The sequence below is a fragment of the Emys orbicularis genome, chromosome 9, assembly GCF_028017835.1.
Source record: "Emys orbicularis isolate rEmyOrb1 chromosome 9, rEmyOrb1.hap1, whole genome shotgun sequence".
NCBI lineage: Eukaryota > Metazoa > Chordata > Testudines > Emydidae > Emys > Emys orbicularis.
Genome location: NC_088691.1, coordinates 57,319,025 through 57,332,411, shown reverse-complemented (window position 1 = coordinate 57,332,411; position 13,387 = coordinate 57,319,025). Strand labels below are relative to the sequence as shown.

The window sequence follows — 13,387 nt, the reverse complement described above, 5'->3', positions numbered from 1 at the left end:
TCAGGTATGATCAGTTTCAGAAAATTGCTGATTACAAAATACTTTAGAGTGACTGATGACCAGTCAGGGACGAAAAGTTCACAAACGTTGATTGCAAACAAGTTAGGAATAACTGCTGACCATTTCGGCATGATCCGTTATCAAAAATTTTTGATCCACAGCTGAGCCCTTTGCCTCTTGAGCTAATGGAGTTACTGATAGCAGTAGTATGTTGTAATCCTATATATGGAGTAGCACTAGATGGGACAGTTTGCCAGAGGTTTTTGCTGACAGCAGAGGAATGGTGAAACTCAGGGATCTTGGGTTCCATTCCTTGCATTGGAGGGGAGTGTGGTCTAGTGAGGACAGACTCTTCTGCCTGTTTCTCCCACTCTTGACCCTTTAGGCACCTTCCCATCCAACCTGTCCCTGTCCTAGCCCTGTCTCTTCCCCACTCCTAGTCCCAATCCCCATTTAGGTTTCTCATCCCAGTCCCAGTCTCTTTGCCCTGCCTGTACTAGTGTCCCTCTCTGGACTTCCCATCCCAGGTTCCCCAACCATCGTCCCCCAACCAGTCCCAGGTCCCTGCTTCTGGCTCTTTATCTGATCTGTCCTTTCCCACCCACCCACTGACTTCCACTCATCCCCACACCCTCTCTCTCCATCCCCACTGTCTCCAAGTCAGTCTCTCCCCGGGCTCCTCACCCAATCTTACTGCCCTCCTAACAGCCATCTCTTTGTCTGTCTCCTTGCTTGGCTAGTCCCAGTCTTCCATCCAACTCCCATCTGATTTCAGTCTCCCTCCCCATCCTCTGGTTACTAGTCTCCTAGCATTTTCCTCCCTGGCTCCCAATCCTCCCTTTCTCAACTTCCAGTCCTAGTTCCCACTTCACTAGCTTTCCCAATCTCCCCAGACCCCTGCAATGTTTCTTGTCCCAATCTACTCCCCTACCCATTCCCTCCCCCTCAGCCTGGCTCTTGTCCCCTCTGCATTCTATTCAGACAGCTTCCTCCCCCATACTACCAAGGCCTAGCAGGGAAGACAGTGAGTGCAGAAGAGAGACATTTTCCCTGCTCTTTGTACCAGACCGGTGCCCAGACTTGGCATGGCCTAGCGCAGCCAGATTCACAGCTTTCCAGGACAGATTTCCCCCATGCTGTAAGTATGGCCTACAGTCTTTGTTCCTAAAAGTATACATTTACATTTTGCCATTACAATACATAATATTTGCTTACACCCAGTTTTTCTGCACACTTGGCTAAGAATTTATTTTATGATCTCAGGAGCAGGAGGTCAAACCTACCCCTGGTTGGCATGGAGCATACCTCTGCTCAGCAGTAGCAGATGTTGTGGACTTATAGGTTGGTTTCCTGTTGCAAGAGAAATCAGTGCTGTGGAGTCTTGGTATTCTCTTAGAGTAATTTATTTATTTATTTATACTATATACACAAGTCCTGGAAAATAGTTGGCTGCAACCAGCATTCAGGAAATCCCCTACTTTGGAAATCTTGGCCCAGACACCAGTGTTCAGCTCCCTTGGAGCAGCTCCACCCTGATAATTGTTCTACTTCAAGAGATCAAGGCAGAAAACAAACTCTCCTGCCTTAGTAGAAACTCCCCTGAGAGAACCTGAATCACAAAACTAACAATACAACATTTCCTCAAAGGCTGTACTGCTCAAACACGGAGTCTTACAAATTCTTTTTCTATGTGTAACAGTGTACTCTGGTGACTCCTGCCAGAACACTATGCTCCTGGGCCTGTTACACTGCTCTAACTTGGCCTGCTGGGCTAGATTTCCTGGGCAAAGGGCCCCTATGTGTCCAGCCATTCCACCATCTGGGGGACATACCAAAATGAGTTGGTTATGTGAAAGGGGTAGTCTTGCCACTGTTCTCTTATGAGATCCAGATTTGCTCAAGGCTGACACTCATATAAAAGTACTAGTACTAGTACTAGTACTAGTACTAGAGACGGTCCCCCTGCTTTTAATTCCTCCCCCACTTTAATGATTTAATTCTCCTCTTCTTGCTCATCGTCCATGGTGGGAACTCTAGGACTTCTTGTTCCAGATCAAAGTAGCAAATTATTTAGGCCTGGTCTACACTATGAGTTTAGGTCGACTTTAGCAGCATTAAATCGAATTAAGCCTGGACACGTTCACACGACGAAGCCCTTTCTTTCGACTTAAAGGGCCCTTTAAACCGGTTTCTTTACTCCACCTCCGACGAGGGGATTAACGATAAAATCGGCCTTAGCGGGTCGGAATTGGGGTAGTGTGGATGGAATTCGACGTTATTGGCCTCCGGGAGCTATCCCACAGTGCTTCATTGTGACCGCTCTGGACAGCACTCTCAACTCAGATGCACTGACCAGGTAGACAGGAAAAGCCCCGCGAACGTTTGAATTTCATTTCCTGTTTGCTCAGCGTGGAGAGCACAGGTGACCACGCAGAGCTCATCAGCACAGGTAACCGTGATGGAGTCCCAGGATCACAAAAGAGCTCCATCATGGACTGAACGGGAGGTACGGGATCTGCTCGCCATATGGGGAGATGAATCAGTGCTAGCTGAACTCCGTAGCAGTAAACGAAATGGCAAAATATTAGAAAAGGTCTCCAAGGCCATGAAGGACAGAGGCCATAACAGGGACACACAGCAGTGCCGCGTGAAAATTAAGGAGCTAAGGCAAGCCTACCACAAAGCCAGAGAAGCAAACGGAAGGTCCGGGGAAGAGCCGCAAACATGCCGCTTCTACGCGGAGCTGCATGCCATTCTAGGGGGTGCAGCCACCACTACCCCACCCGTGTGCTATGACTCCGTCACTGGAGAAACACACAGGGAAGCGGGTTCGGGGTATGAGGAAGATGAGGATGAAGATAATGTAGATAACTCACAGCAGCAAGGAAGCGGAGAAACCGGTTTCCCCAACAGCCAGGATATGTTTATCACCCTGGACCTGGAACCAGTAACCCCCGAACTCACCCAAGGCGTGCTCCCAGACCCTGAGGGCACACAGGGGACCTCTGGTGAGTGTACCTTTGTAAATATTACACATGGTTTAAAAGCAAGCGTGTTTAATGATTAATGATTAATTTGCCCTGGCAATCGCGGCCAGTACAGCTACTGGAAAAGTCTGTTAACATGTATGGGGATGGAGCGGAAATCCTCCAGGGACATCTCCAGAAAGCTCTCCTTCATGTACTCCCAAAGCCTTTGCAAAAGGTTTCTGGGGAGGGCTGCCTTATCCCGTCCGCCATGGTAGGACACTTTACCACGCCAGGCCAGTAGCACGTAGTCTGGAATCATTGCATAACAAAGCATGGCAGCGTATGGTCCCGGTGTTTGCTGGCATGCAGACAACATCCATTCCTTATCGCTCTTTGTTATCCTCAGGAGAGTGATATCATTCACGGTCACCTGGTTGAAATGGGGCGATTTTATTAAGGGGACATTCAGAGGTGCCTGTTCCTGCTCTGCTGAACAGAAATGTTCCCCGCTGTTAGCCACGCGGTGGGGGAAGGGGTGAAGTGATCATCCCAGAGAATTGGGGGGGGGGGTTAGTTGGGTTTGTGCTGCATGTTAACCCGGAAACCGCAGCCCCTCCTTTTACATTGCAAACCCATTTTAAATGGCCAACCCAATGGGTGCTTGATATGGGAAATGAGAGCGCTACTGTTTGAAACCATTCCCACATGTTAAGAAGGTTAAAAAAGCCAAAAGACTGTGGCTTACCATGGCTGCCTGCAAGCCGAAATCTGTTGCCTGGCACTGCGTGAGTGATCTCTCACACCAAACTGGCAGGCCCTCAATATAAGAGGAAAAATGCGACCTTGTAACGAAAGCACATGTGCTGTGTAATGTGAACAGCAAAATTTAACGTGAAAGAGTGTACCCATTGTTCTCTAAAATGTGTCTTTTTTAACCACCTCTCCCTTCTCCTCCACCAGCTGCAAATGTTTCTCCTTCACAGAAGCTAGTGAAGATTAGAAGGAGAAAACGGTGGACTCGGGATGATATGTTCACGGAGCTCCAGATGTCCTCCCATGCTGACAGAGCACAGCAGAATGCATGGAGGCAGTCAATGTCAGACTACAGAAAAGCACAGTATGAACGAGAGGAGAGGTGATGGGCTGAATCGCGGGATGAACAGAGCAAGTGGCGGGCTGAAGTTGATAGGTGGCGTCAGCTTGCAGACAGAAGGCAAGAGTCGATGCTCCGGCTGCTGGAGCATCAAACTGATATGCTCCAGCGTATGGTTGAGCTGCAGGAAAGGCAGCAGGAGCAGAGACTGCCGCTACAGCCCCTGTGTAACCAACAGCCCTCCTCCCCAAGTTCCATAGCCTCCTCACCCAGACGCCCAAGAACACAGTGTGGGGGCCTCCGGCCACCCAGTCACTCCACCCCAGATGATTGCCCGAGCATCAGAAGGCTGGCCTTCAATAAGAGTTAAAGTTTTAAACTGCAATGTGTCCTTTTCCTTCCCTCCTCCCCCACCCATCCCGGGCTACCTTGGCAATTATCCCCCTAGTTGTGTGATGAATTAATAAAGAATGCATGAATGTGAAGTAACAATGACTTTATTGCCTCTGCAAGCGGTGCTCGAAGGGGGGAGGGGAGGGTGGGGTGGTTGGTTTACAGGGAAGTAGAGTGAACCGGGTGGGGGGGGCAGAGGGTTCATCAAGGAGAAACAAACAGAAGTTTCACACCGTGGCCTGGCCAGTCACAAAACTCATTTTCAAAGCTTCTCTGATGCGCACCGCGCCCTGCTGTGCTCTTCTAACCGCCCTGGTGTCTGGCTGCGCGTAATCAGCGACCAGGCGATTTGCCTCAACCTCCCACCCCGCCATAAATGTCTCCCCCTTACTCTCACAGATATTGTGGAGCGCACAGCAAGCAGCAATAATAATGGGGATATTCTTTTCGCTGAGGTCTGAGCGAGTCAGTAAGCTGCGCCAGCGCGCTTTTAAACGTCCAAATGTACATTCCACCACCATTCGGCACTTGCTCAGCCTGTAGTTGAACAGGTCCTGACTACTGTCCAGGCTGCCTGTGTACGGCTTCATGAGCCATGGCATTAAGGGGTAGGCTGGGTCCCCAAGGATCACGATAGGCATTTCAACATCCCCAACGGTTATTTTCTGGTCCGGGAAGAAAGTCCCTTCCTCCAGCTTTCAAAACAGACCAGAGTGCCTGAAGACGCGAGCATCATCTACCTTTCCCGGCCATCCCATGTTGATGTTGGTGAAATGTCCCTTGTGATCCACCAGGGCTTGCAGCAGCATTGAAAAGTACCCCTTGCGGTTTATGTACTCGCTGCCTTGGTGCTCCAGTGACAAGATAGGGATATGGGTTCCGTCTATCGCCCCACCACAGTTTGGGAATCCCATTGCAGCAAAGCCATCCACTATGGCCTGCACGTTTCCCAGAGTCACTACCTTTGATATCACCAGGTCTTTCATTGCCCTGGCAACTTGGATCACAGCAGCCCCCACAGTAGATTTGCCCACTCCAAATTGATTCCCGACTGACCGGTAGCTGTCTGGCGTTGCAAGCTTCCACAGGGCTATCGTCACTCGCTTCTCAACTGTGAGGGCTGCTCTCATCCTGGTATTCTGGCGCTTCAGGGCAGGGGAAAGCAAGTCACAAAGTTCCATGAAAGTGCCCTTACGCATGCGAAAGTTTCGCAGCCACTGGGAATCGTCCCACACGTGCAGCACGATGCGGTCCCACCAGTCTGTGCTTGTTCACCAGTCTGTGCTTGTTTCCCGGGCCCAGAATCGGCATTCCACGGCATGAACCTGCCCCAGTAACACCATGATTTCCACATTGCTGGGGCCTGTGCCTTGTGAGAGGTCTATGTCCATGTCAATTTCCTCATCACTCTCGTCGCCGCGCTGCAATCACCTCCTCGGCTGGTCCTGGTTTTGCTTTGGCATGTCCTGGCTCTGCATATACTCCAGGACAATGCGCGTGGTGTTCATAGTGCTCATAATTGCCGCGGTGATCTGAGCGGGCTCCATGATCCCAGTGCTAGCTATGGCGTCTGGTCTGAAAAAAGGCGCGAAACTAGTATCTGATGGACGGAGAGAGGGAGGGGCGAGTGACGACATGGCGTACAGGTACAGGGAATTAAAATCAACAAAGGTGGCTGTGCATCAGGGAGAAACACAAACAACTGTCACACAGAATGGCCTCCCAAAGATTGAACTCAAAACCCTGGGTTTAGCAGGCAGTTGATTTCACGGAGGGAGGGGGAAGCAAATGAATACAGAACAAATCTATTTTTTACATCTTAAGCTGGCAGACGACGGTGCAGCATGACTGATAGCCCTCGGCATCTTCTGGGTGCTTGGCAGAAAATACTGGGCGCTTGGCAGAAAATAGCATACTACGACTGATAGCCATCATCGTCATTGGGAAGGCTGAGTCTCCAGGAGACAAAATGAAGAATCAGATGCCCAGAGTGGAAGGGGGCCTCTGATCGACCTGGAATATGACGAAGATGGATACCAGTCGTAATATACCATCTTCTACCAAAAGGCAACGTGCTGCTGCTGTGTAGCAATGCAGCCCCACGTCTGCCAGCCCCACGTCTGCCAGCACCCAGATCGCCCTCGGCCTCTTCTGGGTGCTTAGCAGAAAATACTGGGCGCTTGGCAGAAAATGGCATACTACGACTGATAGCCATCATCGTCATTGTGAAGGCAGCAGAATATGACTGGGGGGATGGGGGACTGGGGGACATACGGAGTTCCAGCCACTGCTGTACGACGACGATGGTTACCAGTCGTAATACACCATCTACTGCCAAAAGGCAAAAGGCAAGGGGCTGGTGCAATGCAGCCCTACAGCTGCCAGCACTCAGATCGCCGATGAAGGCTACCAGTCATGCTGCACCGTCTACCGCCAAAAGGCAGTTAGCTGCTGCTGCTGTGTAGCAATGCAGTACCATGTCTGCCGGCACCCAGATGACATATGGTGATGGTGAGCTGAGCTGAGCGGGCTCCATGATTGCCGTGGTATGTTGTCTGCACAGGTAACCCAGGTAAAAAGGCGCGAATCTATTGTCTGCCGTTGCTCTGACGGAGGGGGAGGGGCCTGACGACATGTACCCAGAACCCCCCGCGACACTGTTTTGCATCATTCAGGCATTGGGATCTCAACCCAGAATTCCAATGGGCGGCGGAGACTGCGGGAACTGTGGGATAGCTACCCATAGTGCAATGCTCCGGAAGTCGACGCTAGCCTCGGTACTGTGGACGCGGTCCACCGACTAGAGCACTTAGAGCATTTTATGTGGGGACACACACAATCGGCTGTATACAACCAATTTCTATAAAACCGGCTTCTATAAATTCGACCTAATTTCGTAGTGTAGACATACCCTTAGTTTGTGTTTAAAAAAAGAAAAAGGAAAAACCCAAACAAACCTTTTTTAACATTTTCATTTCACAGAAATGTTTGACATTTTGTTCCAATTTGGACCTAACCTAATTTAAAAATGTGACAATTTCCCAAGGGACAAATATTCTGTTTCCGACCAGCTCTGCTTATAACTCAGCCAATTTGGGTGAATTTTCGCAAAAACAGCAAACAGCAACTCCGTGATCCCAGGGCTACCACTCTGCAAAATTTTAACGGCATAGAGCTTCTCAGAGAAATGGTTATTTAACATGAGCAAAAACCCCATCTATTTTCATCCTAACTCATGCTCTGAAATGGATGAACCATTTTTGCTGAAACTTTCTCAAAACAAATATCCTCAAACAGAGATTCAGCATGGAAAAATTTCAGCCCAAACAGATTTTGGTAAAACTGTAAACTAAGTCTTATAATGAAATATGTTAGATTTAACTAAAGGCATCCCTATGTTGACCATTGATGGCAGTCCTGACCTTGGAGGGTTTATAGTTTAGGGTAAATATAAGCTATCTGCTAAGCATGCTTATAGAAATAATAATGCAAGTTATTGAAGCTGTAACAGGAAGTAGAAGAACCAAAATATCCCTATTAAAAGTAGGCTTGGCCATAGGTGGTAGAACTAGGGGTGCTGCCACACCCCCTGGCTTGACGTGTTTTCTATTATATACAGGGTTTACAGTTTGGTTCAATGACTCTCAGTACCCCATTATAAAAATTGTTCCAGCAGCCCGGGGCTAGGCTATAGCTCTTACACATTAAGTTTCTATGACTTAGATGAGGCTTAGAAGTTGACAGTTGGTGTAACATAGTATGAGTATTATATGATTGACCAAAGATTATGGAATGCTTGACCTGATGTTACAAAATTTATCAATAAGCATGTTGTGATAGTTTACCAATTAATTTGGTGATAAACAGGTACACCCCAAACAAACAGACAGTAGTTTCTTAGGGGCCTTTTTCAGTAAGAGCTAACTGCATTGACATATCAAAACTATTGGGAAAGGGACTGCTGCAAATGGTTGGGTTAACTGTTGGAAATGTAATTATGGATAACTGGAACGCCAAATATGAACAACCAGAACCCTAAAATTGGTCTTCTGGAATACTAAATATTAATATGGGCTGAGACTGGACTTGATCATATATGGTCCCAGATGTACATGGGTGGAATGGGAAAAAGTGTATAAAACTTTGTCAACCCCATCCCTAGCTGGGATACTGGGATGACAACATGGGACAATTGGGTAGGAAGCCTGTCCCAGCACCTTCCTCACTGGGTGATCTCCATTTACCTTTTCTTTTCTCTTTGTTTCTAATGGTCTCCATAAGGTTGCAAGTATGCACAGTGTAAGATTGGAAGCAAGAACAATGCACAAAACCACTTTATTTTACTTAAATTATTCTTATGTATATTGATTTTTCTATTATTTCAATTATATTTGTCTGTATTAACTAAAGATCTTAAAGATTTTGAGTATGCGTCACCAATTTCATCTTCTTAATTAACTAGAAGTACAGTAGCTGTGTGAATAAAGAACCTGAACCCTAAATCTAGGGTGTACTTTGGACCCTAGATTAATCGCAGGCACAACTGCCAGCTCCACCTTATATTTTATAATGCTATTTTTGTATTTATTAATTTAGCAGTGAACAAGTAAACCGTAAGATCTGGATCATTGCTCTGTTGGATGACTGCAAGCACTGTGCATGTGATGTGAGTGATATCATCAACTGCAGTAAATCAACACAGTTCTATCATATCATCTTACAGCAAGTGAAGCCAATGTAAACTTTGTTATTAGCTTCAATAAGAGCAGAAATAGGCCTTTAAAATGCCTGGATTGCTGCTGGCTCAGCAGACTGAAAATAGGTTATGGAGCCATTCACTTCAACTTTCAATTTTAGCACAGTTTGGCAAAAAGCACAAGTAATCATTACTGGCAAATTTTCATACTTGGGTAACATTTTGGCACCTAAATATTTATTTCAAGACCACACATTAAAAAAGCCATACCAACTTTTGCCTTAACAAGTGTGTGACAGAGGGTCTGCCAATAATTTATATTTCATGGCAATGAAAAACTGAGATAAAAGGTTTTAAACAGAGGCCTGGCTAGACTGGATACACCCGCACTCAGTGATCTGTGGAAGGCTGTACTTGAATTTGGCATGAGAGAGGCTGCATTACTCATTGTTTAAATATATCTCCTCTGCTGGCCATCTCTGGCAGGATGGATCATGCATTTGTTCACCAAGCTTTACTGCGTGTGGATGTATCTTGAGAAAATTGGTTTGGAAAACAAGGAGAGCTGCCTTGGATTGAAGGGGGAGGGAACATAATGAGTGTATGCGAGGCAGGGGGATAGGAAATAACTCTCTGGACACAGCAGCAAGGTGTCACTCTGGCCAGGGAGATCAGAGACTGGGCTTGCTCTTTATACATGTGAGAGCTTCCTTTTAATCTGTAACTAAGCAACCAGAGCCTGCCTCTCTGGGTTTGGGAAATTACCCAGATAAGGCATGTGATGCAAACTGCTGCTTTTAATTTAATCTCATTCTCTCTCTCTCTCTCTCTCTATTTTAAACAAATCTTTTCCCCCCAGAAACTACTGTCAGGGAAGGGGGGTGTTTCATGCCGTGCAACCCAAACATGAGTGAATTTCTTCAACCTCAAGAGACACAGAAAGCAAATCTGTGTCTAGGAGTAGGGCTTGTGCTCCAGACTTGGGTAAGAGGCATGGACAGAGGTGTCCTCTCTGAGGGAGGCACATTGCCTAGGGCTACAGTGGGCACACACAAGGGAAGAAACCGAAGATTCAAGGAGAAGGCATTAGTCAATAGAGGGGTGGATAGCTAGGTGGATTTACTGCTTATGAAAGTGAGGCAATAATAGCCATAGCTAGAAACATTTCTGAGTTAAAAACATCTGAAACTAGCTTTTAAGTGCATTTCACTCTGACAATTCCAAAATAGCCTCACATCTTTCTTTTCATTTTTGCCCATGAATATCTTTTTCTAGTTTCAGGTGTTCCAGCTTTCAGCTAACAGGGAGTTTTAGGACCAAGTCAAGGATTATTATGGAGATTCTGACAGCACCTTTACTATTAGAGCACAGAGAACATCACTTTATTTATTTACTCTTCTCCCAGCAGATATTTAAAGAATTATAACCATATACATGTTAAAATTCTTACTTATAAAATATTACATGCTTCAACCAAGTAAGTATACTGTTACTATGGAACATGAATTTCCTCCTTCAATGGTGAATGTCAACATATGACTTTCTTGTTGCCATAAAATATTCTACAGCTGCACTGTCCAGAATGACTAACAATAGTGAATCCTTCTGTCTCAATATTATGTTATAGAAGGACTATGATAGAAAGACTCCTATGACAGAATTCTCTATATCTAATCTTAGCAGCTACTGCATACCAGCTGAGAGTAAATCTAAGTTCACATATTGAAACATTTTAAATTATTTAACACATTGGGACAATTCGTCTCTGGTACAACTCTACTGATTTAAACATTGTTATGTCAGGTATGAATCTGGTCCATTTCTGAACAAGAAAGTTAGTACTCTGTCCACTCTACTAGACAAAGGACATTGGTAAATGAACATTAATATCGACATCGTGGTGCAGAAACTATTACAGTAAAGACTACAACAAATTGACATTCATTTAATGGAAGAATCCAGTATCTCCTGATAATCTTTCCTTCCTAAATTCTTCCAGGACAGCTTATAACATGCAAGAAAAACAACACTAATCATAATAATGGCCCCTCCAATGAGGTCATAAATGCTGGGAAAGATGCGTAGCACTGCGAGCTGCAGAATCATGGCTATCACAATCTCTAAATGTTGCACTGTGCTGACCAGAGCTGGGTGAAATTTATTCAAGGCATAATAGACACCCAGGAAAGCCACAGTAGAACATATGCAGATGGCAATGAGATAGCTCCAGGTTTCTCCATCCAGTGGGATAATTGGCTCTTGAAGAAAAAACATGGTGGAGGCTCCCCACACAGTTCCAGTCCAACCAAAAGTAAACAGTGCAGTCCACATACTGACCCTATCTTTGATTGACTTGTAGACTATCATGGAAAGAGCTGTAGTTAAGCCTGCCATAACTGTCATGGTGTAGCCAAAGGCTTCTTTCCAGACACTGAACAAAGAGTTTTCTTCATTAACAATGTTAGGGAACATGACCAGGCAAACACCAAAGACACTACTAACTACTGTCATTATGTCTATATAAGCCATTCGTTCATCTATTAGTAAAAAAGCCAAAATGGCACTAAAGACAGTGGTGGTTGCTCTCCACATAATGGTCCCATTGCTTGGAGGTACTATAGAGAAGGAGGTGTAAGCACAGGTAATGGAGATAACATTGCAGACACCATAGAAGAAGAGCTGCAGTCTGTATCCTTTTGGTCCAAAGGGGTCCTCGTGGTAGTAACACACAACAATGACAGACAACACCTGTATGACTGAACGAATGAAAATTAGTTCCAGAGATGGCACTTTGGAACGATCAGAAACAAGTCTAGTTATCAGAGCCACACACCCATGAGCCAAGGCAGAGGCAAACAGCACTACCCAAGTCTTTCTGGACTGAAATATGCTTCCTTCTGTAAAATTCTGGCGTTGTCCAGTCTCACTGGCTTTTGTCTCTTGGGCTGGCTGAGGTTGGATATCCATAGTCCCAAAGAAGGCTCTTCCTTTCCTTTTTCTGTCACTCAGCAACCTTTTCTTTGGATTGTCCTCCATAAAGCTTCCGATATCTTCACTGGTTTCATCAGAGCCCTCTTCTCCAGGTTGGGGATAATGTGATGTATATTTCACTGTCACTGTGTTGGGATGGATTTTCACTCGTTTTTTGACCGGACACTGTTTGGAAGAAGTATCCATTTCCTCAGAGAACTAGGTCTGGTCTTTAAAAAAATAAAAATAAAAAATAGTTAGTTTTATTCAACCAATACTGTAAAATTCATTTGCATTGCTGTCTTTTGACCATTTACAAATTATTGGCATGAACCTAACCAAGTTGCTCTTGTCCTCAATTAATTCTCTCTATTTTTATTTCACAATGGAAGTTGCTCAGTATCTTTGAAAACCAGGTAATTTTTAGTTAAGTGCCTAAATATAACTTTAGGGCCTAACTTTGGGCACTCACTTTTGAAAATGATACCTATTATTACATTGCTTCAAAAAAGAGATATGCAAATTAATAACAATTCTTATTACACTGAGAAGAATTTCCTTGTTGGATCCTTCAGGTCAGTTAGTCATTCCGTAATCATTAATGGTTTTATTTTTTACCAAGTACTAAGGGGCAAAGAGAAATACAGACCGAAAATGAAATTTGGGTTAGAGAAGACTAGAGCAATTTTTGTCAATTCAAAGTGAAGCAACCCAGAGACAGACAGATGGCATCACTGAGCACTTCAATGAACAAGGCACAAGGACCAGAAAAGTGTAAAAAGTACTACAGTAAATTTTCAAATTCTCTGAAGCTGTTTTTGCATATTATTATTTCCAGAAACTGTTGACTATCAATTTGTTTTCCAAAGGAACTTCAGTTGGAAAAAACGACTAAGAAATTTTATGAAAAGAAGCTGTCCACTCTTTGGCAATGTAGAGGAGAACAAGTTGATTTTGCTACTTTTATGAAATGACAGAGATATCAAACTTATATTCAGGCTGCCTAAAGTGAACATTTGTACATTGTTCCATTCTACCTCACCTGGATGCCTCATTTTTCACCCAACATGGTTGAATTGTTACATTTATTCTATAAAGAAGAAAATTAATATATTAACAGATTTTCAAGGCCTTGAAGAGAGCATTATAATTTCTATCAAATCTGATTTCCTGCATGACACAGGCCAGAGAATTCCAACCAGTGATTCCTTCCGCGTAGGAAACATTTCTTTCTATTTTATAAGTAAACATATCAAACCCAATAAC

The 13,387-nt window shown here is 45.0% G+C and overlaps 1 protein-coding gene across 1 annotated transcript; it reads right to left on the bottom strand.

Moving 5' to 3' along the window:
* Positions 1-11,092: 11,092 nt before the first annotated feature.
* On the bottom strand, positions 11,093-12,328 carry SLC35G2 (solute carrier family 35 member G2). Its single transcript, XM_065411197.1, has one exon. The coding sequence runs from the start codon at positions 12,326-12,328 to the stop codon at positions 11,093-11,095; it is 1,236 nt and encodes a 411-aa protein (XP_065267269.1).
* Positions 12,329-13,387: the final 1,059 nt, after the last annotated feature.

What these genes read in the sequence shown, in the direction of transcription:
- SLC35G2 (XM_065411197.1), bottom strand. Translation starts at nt 12,328, where the DNA reads ATGGATACTTCTTCCAAACAGTGTCCGGTCAAAAAACGAGTGAAAATC.